Below are 27,037 nucleotides of genomic sequence, written 5' to 3'. Positions count from 1 at the left end.
TTGGTATACCTGGTGGTCTTCGGTAGCGAGGTGTTGTGGTGGGCGGCGCTTGTCGTGGCTCGTCGTGGTTGTCACCGGTGCTCATGTGGCGTATGTCGGCACGGTGGATGCACTCGGCGGTTGAGCATGGTGCGGCGCTGGGGTCATCGCGTCCTGTCGTGAGTGTCGTGGTAGGTGGTTCACGTCGTGCTGCCCTTGTCGCGGGTGGGTTTGCAGTGGTCGTGGCATCACCTGGTTCGCGTGTCGGTATTGCGGGTGGGGGGCTCCATCTGTGTCCCCCCCTTACTCGTTTCCCGTCGGCTCTTGGTCGTGCGAGGTGGTGAGTGGCCGGTAGGCGGGTTGTGTCGTGCGCCGGGCGTTTGACCCCCTAGGACAGTCGCTGTGCCAGTGGTACGTGCCCTGGGAGCATACTAACCTGCACTGCGGAGGTTGATAACTCGGGTTGGCTTCTGGCCGCGCCAGGCCGTCGGTGCGTAGCGTTCTTGGCTCCCTGAGGTTGGGGCCCCTCTGTTGTGGTTGGGGTGGTGGTGCCTGGATTGCTAGCAGGTGTCGGCGGTTGGGTGGGCTGCTCCGTTCTCGCTCGGGGCCACGTGCGCTCCTTCCCCACATCCTCTGAACATTTTGCTCCGTCGCCACCGCGAGTTGCACGTATTCCATGACGGTGTTTACGTGGGTGACGCGCATGAATGGCTGGAGCTCGTCCCTCAACAGTAGGGTGATGGTGGGGAGTGCTCTGGTGGGCTCTGCGAGTGGTGCTATGCGCTTGAAGAGCTGTAGCTTGTGTGCCACGAAGTTCTCAACGGGTTCGCCGTCTCGCTGTGTGTTCCCGTAGAATTGTGCGGTGCATTGCACCATCGTCGCGCCTGCATCGAACCGTTGGCTGAAGGCCTCCGTGAACTCCTGCCACTCCATATCGAAGCGGCCCCATAGGCGCCACCATGTCAGGGCGCTTCCCCGCAGCTGTTCGCTGGTCCGCTCGGGCCACTCGTCGATTGGGGTTCCGCTTCGCGTGAGTCGGATTTCGCACTGGTGGAGGTATGCGCGAGGGTCCTCGTGAGGCGCACCACTGAATTCGGGTAACCTCGATGAGTATGGGGCGGTTCGCACCGACTCCATGCGCATGTTGGTGGGTCGCGTTGCTATGTCGTGCCCAATCGGTTGTGCTGTGGTTTGGTGTGGGGGCATGCCGTAACATGTGTTTGGCTTGTTCCCGGTGACTGGCACTGTCAGTGTGGGTTGTGGTGGTATTGTATAGCCTGTCTCTAATTTTTCCTTCCAAATCTTCTCCCAGTCTATGTTCCACTGTTCGTGGTTCGTTTGGTTGGTTGGTGACATGGTATTGGTTTGCGCTGCGCATTGGCACGTGCTTTGCCAAGGCAGTGAGCCTGTCAGCAAGTCGGCGGTTCTCGGTTGCTTGCAGTGTGCGCATGTCCCGTTGGATGTTTGGTGAAACATAGTTGTGTTGCGACTCGTGGTGTTTTGGACAGCTGTTATCGTTGACGTGCCGCGCGCGCCTTAGCGGGTTCGCGGGCTAGGTGCCCGGACAGCCGCACAAAGCGGAGATCGCGATTGGGAGGGCGGGTTGGTTGCGCGCGCCGCTCCAGTGGCTTGGAGAAGGGGGTGGTGCGGACACCCGTGTGAAGGTAGGGGCCGAGAGCGCCCGGACTGCCGCACAAAGCAGAGGACCGAACAGGAGGGCTGGAGGAGGGGGAGTGCGGATAGCAATGCGCAGCGGCGGCCGAGAGCGCCCGGACAGCCGCACAAAGCGGAGGTGAAAAACGGTCATTGAGGGGAGGGGATGTCGGGCTATGGCGTCGCGCTACCGCGTCGCGAAGGACGCGAAGCTTGACGATGCGGGTGGGTGGGGAGAAGCTCGTATGTCCTCTCGCCTCGACGCGCCGTCTGTCTGAACCTGATACGTTCTCGCCCGCAAAATGGCCGTTTCGTGCCCGCTTTGTCGCCTGAGTTGGGAATGGCTTGAAGAATTCTGTTTTTAAATTTCTCCTGGATTGTTTTCTGTCCGGTTTTGCTTGACGGGTGTTTCTCTTGCTAATTTATTTTGCACTATTTGCCACACGCAGGGGCGCCATTTGCCATCAGCCGGGGTTTCGGGTGCGATTCCCGCGGCGAGTCTAAGGAGCTGTATGTGAAAATTGGGGTGTTTTCCGGGAGGGCGCCAGGCTAGCTCTGTCGTCTAACCGTGAGTGGGTCGATCGGCCCCAGCGTGTCCCCTAGACTCGGTGGCTTGACTTGAAAGTAGCTTGAAAGTGGCTTGAAAGTAGCGACGGCCGGGTTAATCCCTGCACCGTAGACAAAAAAAAAACCGACCCGGAGTCGCGTGGGGAGTTGCGTTGAAAAAGGTATTCGGTGATGACTATAGTTACCAGTCGTGAGGGATCAGAGACAAAACTTGAAGGCTCCCCACGGTACGCGCACGTCTGCTCCGGGCCGCGAGTAGTGGTGGGCAGTGAAATCCATACCTGTTACTTTTTCACCGATATCAAAATTTCACGGGTATACCTGCGACCAGTTTCTACAAGTATCAGTGAAATTCGGTGAAATTGATTACGTACAGTAATACGACCACTAGCTTTTAGTGTCCACATAATCGTTGAATTGAGTTTCTGACGTTTTCAGTCTTAGTACAATAATTTTTTTATGTATATATTTTGAAGTAAAACTGTATGTGGAGTATACGAATTGCATACTTGTAATAATTACAGTAAAAAAAAAATCACCATTCACCGAATGAAAGCCTAGCAGAATATCACGGAAGATAATGAATTCTCATAATTGTTTTAAAATTAATATGTGTTCGTTATATTATTGAACTGAAAGGACAGGGATATAAATATGGAATCAATATTATTAAAAAAAAATTAAAATAATAATAATGTAGTATTTTTCAATTTTAACTCGAAATAAACTCAAAACAAAATGAAAGGTTTCTGTGAAAAACATTGCATGTATTTAATTTCATCATTCACCGAGAGGCAGTGATTTCACTTATCCCCTTTATTTCACCATTTTTCGGTGCGAGGAAGGAGTTTACGATTACGAGCATTACTAGAGAGAGATTTCACCGTTCACCGTTTAATTTCACATGAACCTAAATTTCACTGGAACCGATTTCACTGATACTCAAAAGTAACAGGTAAGCCCACCACTAGCCGCGAGCTGATCAGAACTGCCTCAGGGGTTGGCGTGCGGAGGGGGGGGGGGGGGGACACTCCCTCCATGCACCAAGGTTACGCCGCTCGTCTCATTTGGGTGAAGACTTGGCGAGGGGTACGTTCCGCCAGCAGGAGCCAGTACTGCGGGCTGAGGCCGGGCTAATGGCCTTCGGTCGGTACGACCTCAGTATATACAATAATAAACATATGAATATATTTTTTCTTATGTTTTGAAATGTGACTTTTAATTTCCAAATGTATATAATTCTGATAATAAATTAAACATATGCCCGGATTGCATTTGATAAAAATGGTCACCAAACTTTTAGGTATCGATCACACTAGCGCGAAACGCGATAGGTGATCATTGTTGACAGTAAATCGTAACAAGTAGAGAGGTTCGTACTATAGGGATACGATATGGACTATAAAAAGGTGTTGGGAGCTTATTTCATTGTTCTCAGTTTCAATCGCCATGAGCTCAAGAAAAGAAAATGCTGTTGTGACGTACTATAGAGCATCCCACTCTTAGATTGCAGTGTGGAAGTAAATGGGCGCATTCTCTCTCTCTCTCTAACACACGCCGATTGCCGTTAGCGCTGTCCTTGTTTCTTCGTGCGTTGTTGCCAAATATCAAACGAAATTAAAATTTTAATTTTTGGACCAAGCTTTTTTTCACATTGTATAGCATCGAAATACGCATCAGTCAATGCTTATTTTGAATACTTAACAATATTTTAAGTGTCCGAAAAAATTAAAAAACATAACTTATTCACTGCGAACTGTTTTGAAGTATTCCGAGATGTTTCACATAAAAAAAAAATAACCTACATGTGTATTTCATTCAGATTTTTTTTTTAATAAATTAATGCCTTAGGACGCCACCGAACAAATGTTAAGACAAAAACTATACAGGTTTCACTTAAATATTTTTTTTAATATATTGAAATGCATTTTCTCACAAAATGACACATCAAAAAGTTGACCAGCGGAAAACTGTAGGGCCGCGACGTCTTGGCGTGTCGTTTTGCGGGGAAGCGGGGAAGAGTAAATGAGAGGGGAAGCAGCTGCGCGCGCACATCAGCCGCTATGCGGTTCATAGCAAAAACATCAGGCGCCACGCTCTCAGTCTGAAGTGAACAATGGAGCCCGACGCAGGACGTTCAAGATACAATAAAGTAATACATAGTGGGGAGCGGGAAATTAGAAGTAGTGTAATCCAGTGTTGTGATGAAGAAGCTGCCAACATATGTCTGCTAGTACCTCTAACAAATGCAACCGAAAGAGCTGCGCGATACACAGGTATAAGCCAAAGATCAGTTTCGCGCATCCGAAAACACAACAGAGAGACGCCAAATAAAAAACAAACAACAACATTATAAGTTTTTCAACGCATTCCCCGTAATTTCACCCGCGGTTTGTTTGTTTTGCATTTGGCAATTTTCCAAACTTTCTGCACCGCTTGTTAGAATATTTTTTATCTACAAGTGTAGCCGATATTGCTACACATTATATTGCATTATATTACATGATATTATATTACATTATATACATTATATATTGCATTATATATTTTATGATATATATGATTTTATGATATATATTAATGTATATTATATTAATACATTATTTATTTACAATTTATATGTTTATATTTACATATATATCACTCCTTTATTTGACCGTTAAACAGCCTCTCATGTTTAATTATTCATTTCAAGCCAAAAAAAAAAAAAACTGGGAAACGTTTGTTGTCAGTTGATGACTTTGATAGAAGAGTGATCAGAGACACCAGCCACGAATTTTATGCAGTAAAAAAACGACAAGGAAACTACTGCCAGTTTTGTAAGAAAAAATTCGGATGGAGTTAGGGAAATACATCGCTGCGTAAAATACTCAAAGAAATGGGTTTTGTGTGGAGAAGAAGCCAAAATAAGCGAATGCTTCTTCTCGAAAGATCTGACGTTGTTGCTTGGCGATAACGGTAGCTGACTCAGATGAAACAGTGCAGGGAGACTGGGAAGAATATATTTGACATGGATGAATCCTGGGTTGACACTAATTTAACCTTTCAGAAATGTTTGCAAAAGAAAGGTGACGTTGAAGGTGTAGGTAATGGCAACAGGAAATGCAGCGCACAGGCTGATAGTTTTAAGCGTTGGTTCTAGGCAGGGTTTCCTTCCTGGAGCCTCTCTTGTTTATAAAGCAAGCACAACAACAGGAGACTATAAAATACGCGAGGATGGTTTGTTATAAATATGGTTTTCGGACCCCTCGAAATTACTAAAATGGTTCTTTCAGAGTGCTGTTATGGAAAAAATAACAACCCGTGTGCATAAAAGTGGTAAGGTTCTTGAAGTGCGTGAAAGTGTCATGTCGATCGTCTTCACATTTCAGCCAAACCAAATGGAAAAGTAAGCATCAGCGAGGGAGTTACATGCAAGTCTTAATTAATTGTGTTTCCTACAGCAAACCACAATTACAAATTTAGTTCTTAACTTTAAAGAATTGTATAGCTATGTTTAACTATGTTTAACTAAGCTGCCCAGTCGAGCAAATAGTGCACTACCTTTAAATAATAAATTACCGTAAAGCATTATCGCATCTTTGTATCATTAAGATCTGCGCTGTGTTTCACCGTACGTAAGATTGTTCTCGACCAATGTTTTCGGAACGGCATGGAGACTTCCAGGCCGTTGTTATCTGCGGAGCAGACAAGGAGGGACGTGTCGATTACAAGGTCGCTGAGCTCTAGGGAGTCGACCCGCCAAGACGTCGCGGCCCTACTATAGATGGGGGACGAAAGCGTGAAAAATGTTCACAATGAATTGAATTAGTTTTTAAAAGCAGCTCCATCTTAATTGCTTCTACAGTTTCCGTGGAAATAGCTGTTAAAGATGTGTCTTATCAGTACAAGAGCGCGCTGCAATAGAGGTTTCTCTCACAAGCTGCCGTCGTAAGAGGAAACAGGGCCGTGTGTTTAGATAAGTGGGGTTCTGTCCTGCAAGCAATTTCAAATACATGGCTTCCTTAGTCAACCATGTATTTCCTTGGACACGCATTTCTGACAAACCAGCCTGCCAGTTAGTATCGCGTCTCGCGACGAAGCAACGCGTTGTGTCCGGTGACTCATTACAGTTATAATTTTGACAAACAAATTATATATTACATACGTGATTTTATTTTCTACATTTATTTTTATTACGTACATATAAAATATGGAAGATAGAACACCGAAAAGAAATTATATCGGTAGGCTACGCGGGAGGGAGCGCAAGATTGTGTTGAATGTATTTGAGCATTTTTCAAAAAATATGAGTGTGTGCAATGCAATTAAGGAAGCTTACCATTCTTCTGGTCAGTTCTCTTCTCTTATAGAAGGGGTATCAACATTGGTCAGCGGTAGCGATAGTGATTAAAAGGTATGTGATGTTATTAATTTCTTAATCAAGTTAACGTTACATTTATCGTATAAATTTCTATGAATGAAATGTGTGTGAACAGATTCTTGTTGTAAGTTAAAGTTAAAAAAAATTCCTTATCGGCACAGCCTAAAGGCGCAGGAAGATTTTGATGATTATATTTATTTACATTAGAACAAAAAGGGATTTTTATATCCTTAAACCCATATTTTTTTCTTCCCCTTGCAGTAATGGTTGTTACAAAATATATTTTAATCGAATCTTGAACATAATGTGTAAAATGTATCAAATAAATACGAAGGAATTTAATAGCGATGATGGTACACAATTTTGAATTATTTTTATATCCTTCTCAACACCAAGCATCTTATCAAACAATGTTTTTGACAAAGTTTTGGAAAATAATTATGATATTTACAAACAATTTAAACAGATTTGATAAGGTGTCTACTAAGGTAGTTACGTTTTTTTGTCCGGTGAAAATTTTTTTCGAACCCATGCAGTTATGGCTGGTCGTATCAAAAATTTATTTAGAAAACATTTTTTGGCATTAGGTACTCCGAGTTATCATACGTTAAAAAGGATGCGATATTATTCATATTATGGGAGTTGTTGCAATTTTTCTGTTTTTCAAAAAATCTTCCCCATTTCGACCTAATTGTTCGGATTTTTCCCATAACTACTCGACCGAGAATTTCCATTACCGTATTTTATTTATCATTTTGGACATGACTTGTCCAAAAATATGGCATTTATCGGGCCCATGAAAATGTGATTATATATATATATATATATATATATATATATATATATATATATATATGTGTGTGTGTGTGTGTGTGTGTGTGTGTGGGGGGGGGGGGGGATTTTTAGAACATAAAAGAAAACTATAAGAAATTTTCGTCTACAATAGGTAGTTTTTATTTTTAATTTACATAAATGTGGCATTATTACAAATTTATATGTGTAATAAAATATTATAAATTACGATATGATTTCTTAAAATTCTTCTTGTTCGATCCGAATTACAAAGACACACATCTCCTGAAATTCGTAATATGTTAGAGATTTGGCAACAGCGCGCGCCATAAGCTGTGTACTGCAATCTAAGAGTGGGACGGGCTATAGTTCAGGAGCAGACGGCTTGTTAGAAGAGTAAAATACTGGGTACATCCTTACAACCTACATTTACCTGTGTCTCTTGATTCTGCTGCAGTGTTATTTATACCGTGCAGCACTCGTCACATCAGTACATCTTTTTGTAATTTTTTAATGTATAATTCCAAACACATGGATTATTAAAAATAATAGTTATAAAAGGAATTGCGAAACTCTAGTATTCTTTTCGTCCCGCCATGCACACAGTTCAGATTCTCGTAAGATACTGGTCGCCCAAGCGCCAGAAGGCGGTAATCTGAGCGATATATCGCTGGCGATATTTTGCGCAACTTTGCGATTTGTTCCTTTTTTATCGCTTCAGTTTAAACTATATCCTATGGGCTCATGTTTATCGTGTTTCGTTTATATTGTTCATGATTTATCGTCTATCGCGTATCTCGCTTGTGTGAACGACGCCTTACGCACCACCACCATATCGTGTGTAGGGTATGTTGCCTGCGTGGCAGAAATTTTCAATTGAGCGCAAGGCACTTATTTACTCTAATTTCGCGAAAACGTTTGACCTAAAAGTATATCCAACAAAATTACCTTTTTTGTTAATTAGTGATTGTATTTCACTAAAAATCTATTGCAGTTTAGAGATATGAAATTATACATATATACCAAATAAAGATGGTGGCCACCTGCATGGACGTAAAAATCGTGGGGATGTGAGACATTTTAAGGGGGCCATGGTGTGACTCTCCCCCCCCCCCCCCCCCCCCTTTACAAGCAATCAAGAAGCCCCTCACTAAAGAAGCCCGCGTGCGCTTGCACAATCGTAAATGTGAAAAGGGGTGGATAAACGTGGTTTCCCCCTCCTCCCCCCAATCCTTCTCTTCAGACATCACTCCATGAGAATTTAACAGATTTTTCCACCTCAGGGCCGGCGCGTCCAAATAGGCGAACTAGGCAACCGCCTAGGGCGCCAAGTAGCTGGGGGCGGCGCAGCACGACACATAACAGCTGATATGATATGTTTAACGATTATTGAAACTAGATGAAAATGGATTTTTGTAACAGTTTGGAATGTTTATATTGATATCAGGGGCGCAACAACTAAATTTCCAAAGGGGGAGGGGGCAATATACCTTTTTATAAAGAATCATCGATCCCCCCTAATGAAGCGGGGGGTCCGGGGGTCCTCCCTCGGGAAAATTTGTATTTCAAGGTGGTAAATGGTGCTATTTTAGCAGTTTTATTATCTAAAAACTGATTACACAGCACTTTCTTTGCCCCCATTTGCCCCCCCTTCAAGCTTTCAGAAGGGGGGCAAAATACCCTTACCCCCCCCCCCCCCCGTTGTTGCGCCCCTGATTGATATAAGTAATTATTTAAAGTCCACGGTTACCTGTTTATGATTTGTAATAAGTAAAGAAGTAAAAAAAAAACACAAGCCTGCTTACATTTGATTGTTGACAAAATCTTAGGCTTACGTGATGTATTTTGAGGCAAGGAAAAATATTTTTGGGTCGTCCGGCGGGTGGGGGGGTGGGGGGGGGGTGGAATAAAGTTTTTTGCCTAGGGCGCCAATTTACCTTGCACCGGCCCTGTTCAACCTGCATGTTATTACTTAAGGTAAATAAAATTATTATCAGCTATATTTTTAAAGAAGTAAAATCTGTTATAAGAAACATTATTTGTACATTGATTGCTTAGTAGCAAGTAACATCTGATACATTATTTCTTTTTGACGTGACAACGTCTAATAAATCGATGAACGCTGGCTGCACGCACGATAAATTTATACTTTTCACGCTTTAGTTTGACATTGGTAATTATTTGTCATGAGTTATTATTTGATCAACTAAATCACACACCGTATTATAGTTATGAGCCCACAAGCGTGTAAATATTTCGAGTCCAACAGAGAATATGTTAGTTAAAAGAAATTCAAACAAATATCGTGCGTGGAATATTATTAATTTATAACATCTGAAACAATTGTTCCAATATGGCCTTGTGGCTGTGCGGTTAGCAACGCTGACTAGAGGAATCTCCTACCTGGCATTTATTGTAACAACATTTTATTATGTTCAAATATTAATGAAAAAAGTAATATTTTACAGAAAGCCGTATTATATAGGCAGTGACGTCGGAACGTTTTCATGAGTTGGGGGGGGGGGGGAGGGGCGAAATGATGTATCACACTTACCTCAGTCCTAGAGCGGAAAATTTTGGAATTTTAAATGCAAAATTGTGCTTTTTAACGAGTTTCCGAACCAAAATATTAAATATACCATTCCAAGAATTTGATGACGTAGTATGTATTAAATATGGATTAAAATATCGTGGGTAGTGGGTGACAAATAACCTAACCCATGTGATCCACCCCTTAGCTTCGGTCTTGGAATTTAATGTCAATATATATATATTTTGGTTCCTTAATCTGTGAGCATTGGTAGCTTGAACACATTATTTCTAGGAATTTTCAAAATACATTTTTCACTGAATTTTTATCTTTCAACTTAAATAATATGTTACTACATTTAAAACTACTACGATATGCGTTCCAGCGGACTGAAATCCAAGTGTAACTGGTGTAAGTGGTAACTGTTATGATGAATGATGAGAACAATAATGTAACTGTTATTGTTTGATAACGGTTAAAATATAACAGCTATGTTAAATAATGCTCATCCCTAGATCTCGACCTCTCGACAAATCGCCGCTCTGTTGTTCTGGGCCATGGAATGGTTTGATACTCTAACAGTAGATGTAGTACAATTTAAATAAATATCATCTAGGAATTTGCAATCATTTTACAGTATATTGACAATCATAAAATTTATTTTCTAATCATGTGATCACCAATGCAACGTTTGTAACTACTGGTTGAGAAAAATACTACTAGGACTAAACATTTATTCTGGGAAACGTAGGGGGGGGGGGGGCGAAATCCTACTCTCGCCCCCCCCCCCCCCCCCATGTATAACAGCACGGGGGCGACTCGCCCCTGCTGCCCCCCCCCCCCCTTTTCCCCAATGTTATAAGTTATAGACATGTATCTAAAACATTGTGTGCTCATTGGGTATCGAATTAGATTGAGGAAGAAGTATTTTGTATATTTTTGTATGAACCTCATCCAGTAAACAATCTGACTTTTGTTACATTATTGTGCTTGAAGGTAGGCATTTTTCAGTGTTTATAGATTTTTATACGAAAGGTAGACAGACATACAACGCATCCAAAACTTAGCTAATGGCTTCTATTAAAATAATAATGGTTGATTCACTGAATGCAAGTGAATAATCATGCGAATAGATATAAGTATATAAATTAATAATTATTTAGTAGTTTTGACTTCCCATATCAAATTTAAAATTACAGAATCATTTAAAAGTTATGTAAAATAAGTAGTCTCGGATGGTGATGAAATTATTTACGAGAATGCACATTTAAAATGTACTTTATTTTGGCTCTACGTAAATAATATGTAAGTTACAAATACAATTTGACTTGAATAAAATTAATATTAAAAACAACTTAAAGTATCAATGTATTACAGAGTTATACAGTTGCTTTCCTGTTTCTTTGAAGCCGTAGATCTTTGCTTTTTCTGGGTCATTCCTACAGGGTTCCATAGAGAACATCTCTCATTTTCCGGCTGGAGTGGTGTAGGGATAGTTCCTGGCAGTGCCAAGTGCAGCGCTGTTGTAGGCTCCAGGGTATGCAGCAGCGCTGTTGTAGACTCCAGGGTATGCAGCAGCACTGTTGTAGACTCCAGGGTATGCAGCAGCACTGTTGGTGGCTCCTGGGTACGCGGCAGCGCTGTTATAGGCTCCTGGGTACGTGGCAGCGCTGTTATAGGCTCCTGGATATACAGCAGGGTCACTGTAGGCGCCTGGATACGCACCACCAGGGTTGTTTGGGTACTTGTTGTAGGGATTGTACCCTGGGTATGATGGTTTGTAACCACTGTAAGGGTTGTATGGGCGGTAAGCAGCGGCATAAGGGTTGTATTTGCCAGCTGCCGCCACGGGATTATACTGGTTCTGATAGTAGCTGCGGTCGTAGTACTGGTCAGCTGAAAAAAAAATATATAAACGACTTTCTAAAGGAATAAATTAAAATTTAACACAATCAGGCCGGCTGGTCGAGTGGTCAGCTCTAGAGACACCTATCTAGTGTCGAAAGTTTCAGGTTTGAGTACCAGCCTGTTTGAGGAATTGTAAACTTGTGCTCCCCTCTGGTTATCGCGCTGTCCCTTCAATGGCAAAGCTCGCGGAAATGTCTACAATACCAATGTTGATTAGTCCTGCCCTCTCCACTAGACAGGCAGACTGACTTTGTCCAGCCACTCAGCTTTAAGTTGTCCATGTTCACCCGAAATGCTGGGATAGCTCCTTACCATGGACCGTGGCAGATTTTTATCCTCAAGCTTCCTTGAGGTGCAATGTCGACGACCGTAGCGCAGTTGTTCGAAGCTAAAACTTCGGTGTGAGAGATTCCTGGTTTCGAAGACCAAAATATATTCGTATATTACCCGTGTTTAATAGTTATGTGCGTTTAACCCTTGCGGCCACATTCCCTCTAATAAGGCACTAATTATGACAGATATAAAATTGTTCAAGGGGAAACTTAACGATTATTTACTTTTTAAAAAACCGGCAGTGGATGTATTTTAGGTTTAAAATGCTAGTCTGTAACATTTGTACAGCATATTAAACTTAAAAAGTTTTTTTATGTAATAATAAACTTAATTATGATATTTTCCTGGTGCTACCAGTTATAATTTCTTACTTGGAAATTATAATTATTAATTTCTAGTATAATAAATGTGTTAGTTTGTAATAATTTTATATTGTTGAACACATTATGTTCATTTCGCCATATTTGTGATTTATGTTATTTATTTTGACGAGTATATGTTTAATGATAAACAAATTTCATTGCACCTAATTAATTATAATGACATATATGATCCTTGTTAACTTCAATTATTCTCTATCCCAGAGCCTACGCTGATGTGGGATAAAAATAATTTTAATTAATTAATTAAAATTTTCGCCGCTTGTTCTCACCTTGTCTTTTGTCCACTTGGCTATTGGTGATCTCCAAGGCCTGCGTCGCCACCAGCAGCGCAGACAGCAGCACCTTCAAGGAAGAAACTAGTGTACACACTTGTTCTCGTGACTGTCCATCAAGATGTAAGGCATACTTGTCCATGGCGTTAGCGTTCACAGCCAAACGCAGAATACAAAATTTTTTTTAGTTTTTTTATTAATTTTGAAGTTATACTTCTTTAGGTGCGTTATGAAAAAACGATGAGAATGAATTTTTACGATGCGCGCGCACCATACAACAAAGATTGACAGGATGAGAAAAGGCTACATACAAATAAAATTTATATATGTGCTTTTAAATCTTATACTTTAGTGACTGATATTAATACTTGGCAATATCATCAAAAACTTTTATTTATTGTGAATATTAGTGATAGAAATTGTGTTCATAAACTTATTTACTTTCATTATAAATTATTGCATTATTTTTGAATAAATAATTAAAATTAATCAATTTGACTAAATATTCAGAATAATTATTGATTTTTACTACAAATTAAACTCGATATTTTACTGAATTAAATAATCAATTTTATACATGTGTTTATATTAATAATGAATAACCTACTGAGTATTTATTTAATTTTTTTTAAAATTATATTGAATTTATACCTTACCAACCATATTTATAATATTACTCCAGTCCTTTTATTATTTTTCATTTATATGAATTAATTGCATGCAAAATTAAAGTTAGTTTTTTACCACGCGCGTTCATAAATACACACACACACATATATATATTTATAGAGACAGGTTTTTGTAAATATTGAGAACACAGGCTCCAAAACTTCGATGATTGAGTGACAGTCTCCGGAGGACGCTTAGGAAGAGCTAGGAGATATGAATTTGTGGTGGTTCCTAGTTGCCTTCTGCATTGTGAATGTGAAACCCTGAAACCGTGAAAGAAATTTTGCTCACGCGAGAAATCCTTGACGCGGCCGGGGGATCTCAAGCCAGAAACTCTATCCACTGAACCAACATGCAGGACTGTCCAAAATTTATAAAGATAAAATGCCAATTGTATTGACAGATGAGTGGGCGAAACAAATCGGTAAACACAGCAAGACAAAAATAATTATTGCGTGGATTTGTTTCGTATCGCGCCGTGTTCAGTATCGCGTCTGTGGAAGCTTTCATCCATTCGCTAAATGTGTATACACGCACATATTAATACTTATATAATGAAACACACTCGTAGGACGAGTCTGTATTAGGTCAAAATCTCCGGCTAATGTATATATGTATGTATGGGTGTGTTTTAGTTACATATAGCCTATACGACTTTTGTTCTAAAGTGCTTCCCAAGGCTGGTATACGTCTTTGAAGTTGAAGCTGAACAAATAATAGAGAAAGTACTTCAGATGGAACACAAAGCATCTTAGCAATGTTTAAATAGATGCCATTTTACCCAACTGCAAAACGTTTCGCTGTCGTAAAACGATGGCATTGAAATAATTAATTGAAGGTAACATTATTATTTCCCATAGATGTGTGTGACGCGGGAGTATAATGGTGTTTTTAGATGTGGATTATTAATCCACATTTCAAAGCTAACGTTCTTTATTAATGAAATGTTTTCTTCAAAATACCTTTATGGGCGGGTAACTCCCTTAACAATCAGAGCCCTGATTTGAATAACTCTAGAATCTGAGTGTGGTGCGTGTTATACGTCTGCCAGACACGCACTCATACACACACAAACACACACACACATATATATATATATATACACATATATACACATATATATATATATACATATATTAGAAACTTTTACTTATACGTACCACAAAATCTTGTGTATGAATCATTAACGTTTATACCAAATTTTTTCTTATTAAAAATTATTTGGTGTGATTTTACAGCTTTTAAAATTTTTATTTCCAAGCACAAACCACACTGTGCATTGCAAAGAGAAAAATGTAGTTATAAAATTACGGACAAGTTATTGTTGGTTTGTATTTTAGGTAGATTTCAAAGATATAATCTATATTGCAGCCGTTACCATGGTGCGATTTCCGAATTTTTTTTATATAGTTTTTCGTTTCAAGGACTATAGACTCCAAAACCATCGTCAATTCAAAAGTTTATATAAATAAAACATTTTAGGAACAAGATAATTCCCGCGATTTTTCACAAATCGCTTACAAACTGATACTTAAAATGTAATCATGGAAAATCTCGGTCGAGTTCGTTAATGGGCGATATCCGACAAAAGGGGAAGAAATTGGGAACGTTTATGAAAAACAGAAATATCGCTATAACTCCCATGATATGATTAATATCATATCCGTTTGAACGTATTATAACTACTAGTGGTAAAACCGAAAATTTTTGTCTAAATACATTGTTGATACGACTAACCATAACTGCAATGGCTGAAAAAAAAAAAAAAAAGGATTGAAGGACAAAAAAATTCATAACTACCATAGTAAGCACCCTGTCAAATCCGTTGAACATTCCTTTTAATTGCGTAATTTTTTATCTAAAATATTTGCCTTAAACAATTTTTGATAAAATGAACCATTGCAGAAACAGGATTAAAAATAACAGGGGTAAAATTTAAAAGAAATCATATATTTCGTACCATATACACCGTTAAATCCATTTTAATTAATTGTATAACTATGAATTATTATCTACAACTTTTGTCTGAAATAAATTTTTATACGACCAACTATTACTGCAAGGGGTGGCAAATAACAGGGGTTGAATAACAAAAAATTTAATAACTCCCTTAGTAATCACACCATCAAATCCGTTCAAATTGTTTGTATATCTAATATTTTTTATCTAAAACTTTTGTCTGAAACAATTTTTGTTAATTCAAACAACTATTGCAAGAGGTTATAAAAACCTGACGTTGGAATTTAAAAAAACCTTCACTATCTTGTACGCAATCCAATACATTCTTATTTTTGTTTAACTTTCTACATATTGTCTAAAACTTTCGTTAAAATTATGTTTTATCTAACCAACCATTACTACAAGGAGTGAAAAAATAGGTTTGAAAGTATACGATAAAATCCGTTATAACTTATAATTTATTGTATAAATCCTGAATATTATCTAAAACTTTGGCGGAAACAATTTTTGATGAAATTTAGAAAAATCGTAACTTCCTTAGTATCAAATCCATTTGAGTTTATTTTAAACCATCTAATTTTTATCTTAAACATTGGTGCAAAGCTAATTTTCATACGGCCATGTTATTAGTGCAAGGGATGAAAAATAGTTTTTGAAGGTCAAAAAAATTGAATAATTATTTTATTTGGTATAATATGTAATTCGTTCTAAGCCATTCAATGCTGGATGCGAGTTAATAACATTCATAATATTTTCGCTGCATGGAAAATGAGGAAATGTTTTATCGATCATTTTGTAATATTGGAGAACATAAATATGTTATGTACATTAAGTTCTTAAAATGTTCCAGAATTTTATAGAAGTTTCCAAAGTATTTCCAGAAGAAATAGGTAGGTACACCGAAATCTACCTACGCCTGTAAGCTGTTCCCAAAGGGATTTTTTTTTAAATCTAAACCTTTGAACGTAAAAAAAAAACCACTGAAAAAATGTACATTCAATAACTTTTCGTATTTTTTTTACAGTAAGGTTCTTCCATTAGCATTGAAAGTGATCCCGATGCAGAGTCTCCAAGTAGGCACAGCAGTTAACGCAGCCAGCATTTATCACTTATTACCCACTCCCTAACTACATGTAAGACGAATGTATGAATGAATGAATTAATTAGGGCTTGACTGTTCGTATACATAGGGGTCATTAGAGACAATAAATAGCGATGAGATGCGAATTGATCATTGATGGAATGAACGGGTGTAAAACACTGTAGTGACCCGAGAAAACCCACTCGAAACACGGTAACGTCCGCCACATTTCCCACTTGAAAAAAAGTCAGGGATAAACCTCCCCAGGAATCGAACCAGGTTTGCCCTCGGTAGTATAAGGTGAGTGATCAGACCGATCAATTGCCGTGGTGCTACTAGTCAGGGGTGTATTTGTGTCGGTGAGGCGGGATGATGAGTGCGACGCTCGCTGGTGATACCGCTCAAGCGCGGTGTCTGGCTCTGAGCTGGCGCGCAGTCTTCTCGTCGTGAATAGGGCAACTATGAAACATGAGCGGTACCCATAACATTGTGTGGCGGAGAAATGAAGACAAAGGTGAATGCGAGTTCCTTGAGTGCTTTCAAGATTCTGTAACGGGTGATTAATATCTTAAAATTATTCTGAAAACACGCGTTTTAGCCATTTTCACACTCCTTAAAATACAGTTTAAAAAGAAATACGGAAACATAACTACCCATCCGCCCTCAATGCATTCTTAAAGGTTTTTCGTAAACAGACACCACACTGATTTCTCGAGCGTTTTAAAATCGCGTGGTTCATTCTAAAGCTCTGCATACCGTACACGTAGCCTATGTGTGACCGAAAAATATTGCCTGGCTTCGCAATGAGCATATGGCTGAATGCACGACTGCACGGTGCCGTCAAGGAAAAAATATTTTATCTTAAAAAATAAAGCTATAGTTCTGTTGTTTTTACCGATAGGAATATAATAAAAGGTTATAAAGAAATCATGGTAAGTTTTTGTCAGCCATTTGACATATCTGTACTTTTACTATATATGTTAAAAGCTTAAATTTCTGGGATGTTTTCAAATGCTTTTTGAGTGAAAATTTGGGATATGAAAGTAATTAGCTACTGACGCCAAAGAAAAATAATTGAAGTTTTTTTAGTGCAAGCTCTCCAGTAGGAGAACTTTTTTATATAGAAAAATCTCTTCAACGCTAACCAAAATTAATAAATAAGTAATATTATTTTTTTTCAAGGTAATACCATGTCAGAAAGATTGTAGGACTGTGTGTCTAAAATAAAACTAGTGTACCCATATTTTCAACTATGAACAACCTGATGAGAAAAAAAATTTGATTTAACTTTAGTCATATTGTTTCTTCTGAGATAAAAATCAGTTGCGCCCTTGTAGGTGCTATCGCTGAATAGTGGATCTGCACCCATGCACTTCACGTAGATTAGCAACTACCGTCTTTGGTGTTCCACTGAGTCTCTAAGTAGCTATTCTGGAACAACACCCTCCTGCTAACTAGAATAATATGTCTTTCAATTTTTGTTAATTAAAAATTATTTTATTGGAAATAAAATCATGAGTGCAGTATCATTATCTTTTTTTCCCTGCGTTCTTTGTACAAAGAGGCTACGTAAATTTTTCGCCGCCCTTCTCTCAGGGCCGTCAGATATGTAAATTTAAAATTGTGGGATCTCTGATCTACATAGGCTACGCTAAGTCGTTTTCGGGTGGCGATGTACAAACTAAGCTCGGTCTCTAACGCTTTGTTTGTTAATTCACGTTCTTGTCATTACTACTAATCAATTAACTTTTCCTGTAAATTTAATCTGTTAGTGCTTTTCTTACATTTGTTGTTGGCTCACAAAATTCCTCAACATTAAATTACTGAACGTTATTTTCGAGCTATAAAAATGTCACACTATCCATAGTAATTATAAACACTACGTGATTTTTTTTATTGCTATTAGATAATACTAACTGCAGTACCCGACGTTGCCCGAGCTGAACACAGGGTGATATATTGTGTGCGAGTTAAAGCAAAATGGCTAGCGATATATGACAGTGTGGTGGACATAGAGAAAGGACACACAATTACTGTTTGTATGTCTATGACCTTTTAATTTCTGTTCACTCATAGCGATCGGTTGAACGGTTCAGAAGTTAATGCACTACAGCGCCATCTAGTGGCGAATTATAGAAAAATGTATATCGCGAAAATATACTCCGTATTCAAATATCTGTTTATACCAATTTTCGTAGAGATCGGTTGAGCGATGTAGAAGTTGATGCAGTGCAGCAATATCTAGTGGCGATTTATAACAAAATGGATATGGCGGAAATATTGTCCGTGTTCATATATTTATTTATACCAATTATCATGGCGATAGGTTGAACGGTTTAGAATTTGATGCGCTGCAGCGCTATCTAGTGGCTAGTTACAAAACAAATGGATAGCATAAAAACCTTCCTCATGAAGAAAAAAAAATCACTTCAATGTGGCAACTTTCATGGCAATCTGTAAAACGGTGTCGGGGTTTACCGACGTCATACATACCAACATCAAATTTTATATTTATTTATTTAGTAGATATCCGTTGAGAAAATTTGAGACGAAACCTGCACTGCAAGAGAATTGTCGTGTTAAATTTACGGGAAGGGCTTCCAAGCAATAGTAATGACAAGGCATGACTAACGTGGCGTGTGAGACTGAGCTGAGAATAAATAAGAAATTCTTAGAAACTCTGGCTTAAGAATGTGGGTGTGAATACGTACCAGCGAAACACCGGCCATTCTGTATCTCCAGCGGGCGAATCACAAGCGGAATCGGTAAGTCGTTGTCGGCTGAGCGAGTTGGCGATATCCGAGCTCGCGTATTCTTTTATACCGCCCTCGCGCGGGTGCCGTGGGCAGCTGGAAGTGGTAATGACAGGTTCGCCGCGGCAACGGCCGATCCAGGACCTGGCGTCAGCAGGAGAAGAGAACCAGGAGGGACTCGCTCATCCTTGGCAGATGATTGCCCTCGATTAAAACTAACCGATACAGTCGGCACCACGTCTGAGGTAACGCGGCCAATCACTGGGAGCCGTCGTGGCCATCTCATTCAACCACCCGCGGTCATTGTTTAGCGCCTGCATTTACATAATGGCGGGTGTTGGCGCGGTAAAGTTCAGCGCGAGGCGTGCCCCGAACAGCGGCGTGACTTCGTGAACTGTGTCCTTGTTAGAAGGTGAGCTCTGTCCGTGTGATTACCCCGAGACGTTCACGACGGCGAGGGAAAAACACGCGAGGACATTCCCTGTGCGTCTGTGGCGACGTGCTGTTTTCGTTCGTATCTATTATATCAGTCGATGATATCCGTCCGTCCATCAACAAGCCAAGTAATTATTTTCAATAATCCGCACATCCATCATGTATTTACACTTGGATGCTGCCAACTTACCATTAAAATTGAAACTATTGAGAAAATTCAATTTGTAAAGGTTAACCAGTTTGAGGATCATGTACTCTAAGCACTTATGAATAATTAAGCACACTCTAATATATATATATATATATATATATATATATATATATATTCAATTTCGAGTTACCGTTCTTTATTAATTGCTTTTGTGTCTCAGTCAATTTTTGTTTTGAATATAAGCTTAAAACGTGTCCATAGGCAAGTTAAAAACACAATACGAAGCAGCTAAACAAATAAACAAACTAAAAAGCTTTTAAAATAAAGGCAATGCCTTTCAGACATTTTTGAGGTTATAATTTCATCCGTCCTACCATTGAAAGTTAAAGCTTAACAAGGCATGACGGACGGACGGATGGAATTTTTCGGGCCATCTGGCTGCAGGTCGCGTGATTGACGGACGGATGAAACGGATCACTGTGAGTCCAACTTAACTTCAAACGTAAAGGCCTCGGAAACCAAATAACATACTCTGGTGTTACACATGAATAAACATTGTTTTTACATTAACCGTTCTGCTGGCGACGATCTTCGTAGCCAGTCGGATGCACGCCGGCATTCGTAACGAGAAGTTCTGGGTTCGAGTTCCGGGCAAGGGATGGATGTATTATTGTGTCGTCTGCAATTGGCCTCAAATATGTCAGTATCGTTATATTTATATGTTCCTTATCTTTATCTGACGTGCAGTTACTCCGAATTGTTTCAAAGAATTAATTTTATTGATTCGAAAAGTTTTGTTGTGGTAATATAAATTATCCATAAATTATCCAGACGCGCAGTGTTTCATCTTAAGGGCTTCACCTACCTCTACGGTATACAAGGATGCATAAGAAACTACGAGATTAAAACTGCTCAAGATATCAGTGTGATGTTTGTTTACGAAAGGCATTTAAGAATATGCTGAGGGTGGATGTTTCCGCACTTTTTTTTAACTGTGTTTTTAGAAGAGTGAAAATGGCTAAAATGCATGTTTTCAGAATAATTTTTTAGGTATGAAATATACAGTAGAAATTCTCGAAAGGAAACAAATTGACTCCCATTATTTCTTTATCCTTATTTCACTGTCATATAATGTTATGGTTACCACTCAAATCTCATAGTTTTCCTACACACGATGGGAAGACTGCGCGCCAGTTCACTGGCATCATGCGCCATCCTTTGATGTAAGGCATGCTACTCGTGCCTGACCGGATTACAAGGGTCCTTGCTACCCCCTTCCTTTCCACACCCTCATAACATTCTGCTTCAGGCCATTGCCAATGACACTTTTTAGCTTTCTGGGAATTCTGCGGGTTTCCCGTGGCTGCCGCGCGGAGTGGCATGAATAAACACCGCCTTTCTGGATTTTTCAGACGTCGGGTCGGCTGGGGATGACGCGGCTCGTCACGGCCGTTCTCGTAGGTTCGAGAAGGGCACCAAAGGTATTTTAGCAGCGACGCCAGCCTCCGCGGGAGTTCCGAGAGTTCTGAGAATTCCATGAGTGAAAGGAAGTTCGACATCGGTGAAGAGGGTGAGAGACCCCCTCGAGAGTGGCGCGTCGTGGAGCGGCGGGATCGAGAGAGTGCGACTGAGTGGCGCAGACTGTGTGTATGGACAGGCGCGGGGTAAGGGGCGAATCACTGTTGAGCATAGCTCCAGTGAGGGGTGCGAACTGCGGAAGTTGACAGATATATGTTTTAGTATGTGTAAGGATTCTTAACATTTTGTTTATTTCATGATGCTCAACATTTTCAAAAGGGGAGAACAAAAAAAGTTTAAAGTAATGTGTAATATATATATATAAATATATATATAAATTAGATGCCATAACTATTTTTTGTAATACACAAGAATATATAATTTTTTTTTTCATTTTAAACTTATTTATGATAGTTCCAATTTTAGAAATCGCAGAAACTGTAAAATTGCAACCTGAATTGTATATATTCTACAGAAGTGTGTCCCAAATTTTAAAATGTTTTACTTGTAATAAATAAAAAATTTTATTGTGTGTGTGCATACAAAATATAAACAATTTGGAACACTTTCTAGCTTAATTTTTATACACTCGTAAGCAGACGGTGGCATTTTCTTACAAATTTCGCACGTATCTGTAAGAAATTTAAATGATAATGGCCTAAACAGCCAAGATTACAACAGAAAATAAATGTATTAATTTTGCTAAGAAACTTACAAAAACTTTTTCTGCAAATTCATCACAACATTTTTAATTAAGTTAAATGTTTACTGCACAGCCAAGATCTCAAAACGAGACTAATATCGCCATAGTCATACTAGGAGATAGATCAAGCACACTTTTAAAAACATTTCCTGTGATAATCATGACGTACATTTTAAAACAGGAAGCCAAATTAAAGAGATAAGACGTAAGTGCACACATCTTCGCTAATGGAAACACTTTCTGTATATAACGCAATTAAACCAAATACTATTAATTAAAATCAACTATTTACCAAAATATATGGTTGGAATGTTCGTGGTATCAGATGAAGAACGACACACAGCTCTTGCAATAGTTCATAGAACTTGTAACAAAACCTTTCTTTGCTCTAATTATTTATAACAAATCTCATCACTTTATGATAAAGCAGTTGTCTGTAATTGTTATTATTGGTTTACTTTTGTAAACTACTAGGCCTAATTAATAAGGGCCAACTTTTTGGTAGCAGGGCCTAATGTTCACTTATTTATATTTAAGAAAACCTAATCCTTTTTTAACGTTGCTCCACTTGTCATTTTCTTGTGCTTTTAAAATATATTTTGAGTAGTATACAAATGGGGCTATTGGGACAGGCGCCAGGCGGTGGACCCGAGAGCGGGTCAATGACCGACCTCTCTGATGTGTCGGCAGCCATCTTGGATGACCTAGATCCTCGAACTTTGACCTTGACCTTGAACTTTGACCATGACCTCGAAATTTTACATTCAAAATTAGCCAAAATTAGCCAAAAATTAACCAAAAATCGCCAGAATATCCATTTTTTTTAAAAATCCCGGCAAAAATTCTCAAAAATTTCCACAATAGTAGAATAGAATACAGGCACCGGGGACTGGGTCCTGGGTCCGGTGCCGGGTGCCGAACCACATATCTGAATGTGACGTTACGACGACCAACTTGGATCATCCATCTTGGATGACGTCATCGCAATCATTTTGTTTTCTCGAACATTCAGCCATTTTGTTTTACTCCATTTTGAATTATGACGTCACCATTGCAATTTCCGTTACGGCCGCCATCTTGAATATCTTTATTTATTATCCGTTTTAATGAAAAAAGTTCAAAATTCATCAAATAATTAACTTAAAAAAATACCGATTGATTAGATCAATTCCCGTTCTTGGTTCGAACCCAGTGAGGGCAAAAAATTAAAATGTCGACCGATTCTTCCTCCAAGAAAGCTGCTGGCAGAATCAATCCCCCCACCACCAATACCAAGGTATTTATCGTCAAATGGTATGTCGACATGTCCGCCACCTTGTCTTCGTCCGCTGAAGGCTGCCATCTTGTTTTCGTCTGCTAGAGTGTGCTAGCACCATGTTATTATAATTTTCTGTTCACCATACCTGTGACCTCAAATGTTGGCATTGAACTTTGACCTTGAACTTTGACTTTGAACTTTGCCTTAACTTTAAACTTTGACCTTGACCTTGAAATTTGACATTGACCTTGAAATTTGACATTGTCCTTGACCATCATGGATCCAACATTCTATGTTCAGTACATGCTACCAGGAGCTACCACTTGCTAGAGGACATTGCCACCATCTTGTTTTCGCCTGCTGGAGGACACCATCTTGTGTGTGTACTCGTCTTTTAGAGTACATTACCATCATACTTGTTCAAGTTTTACCTGCTAGAGTGCAGTAATCATTTATTATTACTGAGGTGCCCCGCCATCTTGGAATTTGATCGCCATATTGAAATTGTGTATTTATTGACTTATAAATTCGGAAAAAATCCAAAATTCATCAAAAAATTTACTCATTAAAGTAATGATAGATTATATCGATTCCTGTTCTTGATGCAAAAAAAATTAACTTTATGTAAAAAAATTAATTTTCATAAATTATGATCAAAGTCCTAAAAAAGACTTAAAATCATCTACTACCATCATCCTTTAAACAATTACGACCGCCATCTTAGATATTTGTATATATTGACTTATTAGTTCCGTAAAAATTCCATAATTCAACAAAAAAACACATCACTTTACATACTGAATCGATACTTGGTTCGATCTATGGATGAAGCTAAATACAAATTTAATTTAAATACCAGAAAAGTATTAGGTTAGAGACTAAAACACCGCAAGTTCTTTTAAAAATGTAATATTTATTACATACTTTCTATTCTACTACAGGATCACTTGCGAAAGCCAGCAATCTTATAAACATTTAGCCCTGCATATTCGTGAAAAGACTAATTCTTAGCTCCAATCAATGCTCCAACAGATCCAACAGCTCCAACAGCTCCAAATGCTTCAACAGCTCCAAAACTGCAACAGCTCCAACAGCTCTAACAGCTCCAACAACTTCAAGAGCTCCAAGAGCTCCAAATGCTCCAACAGCTCCAAATGCTCCAAAGCTCCAACAACTCCAACAGCGCCAACCGCTCCAAATGCTCCAACAGCTCCATCTGCTCCAGGCAGCTCATTTTGGAAGCACCATCAACAAAAAGTCAGAACATTTTGGAAGTACAAACAAGAAAGGCAGCACATTTTGGAACCACAAACAAAAAGGCAGCACATTTTGGAAGCAAAAACCAAAAAAACAAACACATTTGGTACCTATCACCATCAACATAAAGGCAGCATATTTGGAAGCACAAGTTACGAAAACTAAGTCTTAGTAAGAAATCTGAATACGAAAAATAAAAATTATAGAATTTTTACTTTCAATATTTAATTTATTTCTCAACATTATACAAATGCAAGTAAAACAGGCCATTATTGTATGTAGCCAGCTTTCTTCAGTTCTTTGAGTTTGAAGGATATTTCTTTGATGCACGAATATTTTCCTGCACAAAGCGAGCCATGTAGAAGTCTTAGCCGGTCAACCAATATGTTTGGATCTTTCCATGATGTGTAATCAATCTCTTCTACCACCATAAAACTTGCTTGTTTATTATAAATACTTTTAATATCACAATCGTCCCAGTGATCATAATAAGCTTTATCTGATTTATTTATTATAACACGTCGTTACCATCGTTTAGGTCTCAGGACACCGCCACATTCTTCGATTTTGTCAGCTTTAGGTGCTTCATCACTGTCTATGCCTTTGTCAACAGCCTCAGAGTCACTGTAGCAATCACCGTAGAAGGCATCGTCTTCACCCAGATTACAGTAAGAATTCGATATCGATGATGTCGAAGTGTCTTCATCGTCTTCATGCTTCCTTTTTAGGAGTCCATCATTTTTACAAAGTAGGAAAGATCTACTTGAATTCGTCTGGAATGTATTCTCACTTTACACTTTAAGGATTATTCCATTGTCTTCATTCTTCCATAAATCATCAACGTCCTTCAATTTAAGTTCTTTGTCGAGATCGGAAGAGCCACGAACATAATCTCTCCCAAGACAAGGAATAATATTGTCGTAATGCAGATCACTCTTCCTTAGTCTAGTAAATCCATCGTTGTCCTCTATCTTGTACAAAGGCTTGGCATTACAAGTTCTGTCATGTCTTTTTAAGCTCTCTCTCCGCGTAAACGACTTGCTACATCGAACACAACTTTTCATATTGCGTAGTGGATTTTTAACACAGTTATTTATAAATAAAAAATATAAAATGAAAAAAAATATAAAAAATACATAAACTTCTGGCTTGTACACTTCTCAACAATGAGAAGTTCACAAGCTAGCAAAATCGGTTTATGTATATTTTGTAATTTTTTTTTATTTTAATTTTTTATTAATTTTTTTTCATTTATTAAATATTTTTTCAGTATTTTTATGATATCAAAGAAAAGTGTAATGGTTCTTTCCGTGTGCTACCGATTATTCTTGTCAATACGTTTCCTCCTGATTATTCTTGTCAATATGTTGTTGGTTTTCTCCGTGTGCTCCCGATTATTCTTGTCAATACGTTTGCTCCTGAATATTCTTTTCAATATGTTTATGGGTTTTTTCCGTGTGCTCCTTATTTTTCCTGTGGTTTCTTCAAGTGCTTTTGTCTATTCTGAGAAACAGCTCTCTGCATGAAGGATTTTTTACCTAATGAGTCATGACATTTTATTTGGAGTTACATTTAATTCGTTAATTTCTGCTACTAAATCCGCATTTGCATTTTTTTTACCAGGCGGAATTAAAAAAAAAACATTACTCAGTCAAATAATATACCATGAGATATCTGTGAAGATTTAACGTGCAAGACGAACTTCCTTCTCCTTGGTATCTAGCGAAGCCACCCATCTTTTGCGATCGTTAGTGAGCATCCCGCATCCCACATAAAAGAACTAAATAAATTATTACTCAAAACAACATGTGGCGACATCTCATGCTAATAATCGGGACCACATGTAACAAGTTCTTTTGTATGAGGTAACTTAATCTTCGCTGATGATATATATAAAAAAATCTATTTAAATAATGGATCTAATTTAAAACATTCAGTTTTGCATCTCGCATTAGTCTCAGTAACTAATATGAATCCTGATTCGGTGACTGACGTTGTATCGAAAGGACACAGGTGTAAGTTTTGCAGCAAAGAATTTATCTTGAGAAAGAATGGAAGACAACAAGAAAAGAATGACTGTGTTAAAATACACTACGCAATATGATAAGTTGTGTTCGATGTAGCAAGTCGTTTACGCGGAGAGAGAGCTTAAAAAGACATGACAGAACTTGTAATGCCAAACCTTTGTACAAGCTAGAGGACAACGATGGATTTACTAGACTAAGGTAGAGTGATCTGCATTACGACAATATTATTCCTTGTCTTGGGAGAGATAATGTTCGTGGCTCTTCCGATCTCGACAAAGAACTTAAATTGAAGGACATTGATGATTTATGGAAGAATGAAGACAATGGAATAATCCTTAAAGTGTAAAGTGAGAATACATTCCAGACGAATTCAAGTAGATCTTTCCTACTTTGTAAAAATGATGGACTCCTAAAAAGGAAGCATGAAGACGATGAAGACACTTCGA

The 27,037-nt window shown here is 38.7% G+C and overlaps 1 protein-coding gene and 1 long non-coding RNA gene across 2 annotated transcripts in view; one reads left to right on the top strand and one right to left on the bottom strand.

Annotated features, from left to right (window-relative positions):
- Positions 1 to 21,854, top strand: part of LOC134542881 (uncharacterized) — a 53,064-nt gene extending 31,210 nt beyond the window's left edge. The window contains exon 3 of the long non-coding RNA XR_010076864.1: positions 21,241 to 21,854. This is a non-coding gene — a long non-coding RNA (uncharacterized LOC134542881). The remainder of the gene's footprint in view (positions 1 to 21,240) is intronic.
- On the bottom strand, positions 11,145 to 19,453 carry LOC134529427 (adhesive plaque matrix protein-like). The gene is made up of 3 exons (XM_063363499.1): positions 19,201 to 19,453; positions 12,778 to 12,850; positions 11,145 to 11,780 (listed from the first exon to the last, which is right to left on the bottom strand). Exons 1-3 carry the CDS (start codon positions 19,216 to 19,218, stop codon positions 11,350 to 11,352), a joined length of 522 nt encoding a protein of 173 aa, XP_063219569.1. The 5' UTR covers positions 19,219 to 19,453; the 3' UTR covers positions 11,145 to 11,349.
- Positions 21,855 to 27,037: the final 5,183 nt, after the last annotated feature.

Source organism: Bacillus rossius, chromosome 1 (assembly GCF_032445375.1).
Source record: "Bacillus rossius redtenbacheri isolate Brsri chromosome 1, Brsri_v3, whole genome shotgun sequence".
Taxonomy (NCBI): Eukaryota; Metazoa; Arthropoda; class Insecta; order Phasmatodea; family Bacillidae; genus Bacillus; species Bacillus rossius.
This window is presented reverse-complemented; position numbering and strand designations above follow the sequence as displayed.

Excerpts from the sequence above, each read along its gene's own strand:
- LOC134529427 (XM_063363499.1), bottom strand. Across the intron at positions 11,781-12,777 it reads CCAAGTGGACAAAAGACAAG|CTGACCAGTACTACGACCGC; the intron begins GTGAGAACAAGC and ends TTTTTTTTTCAG.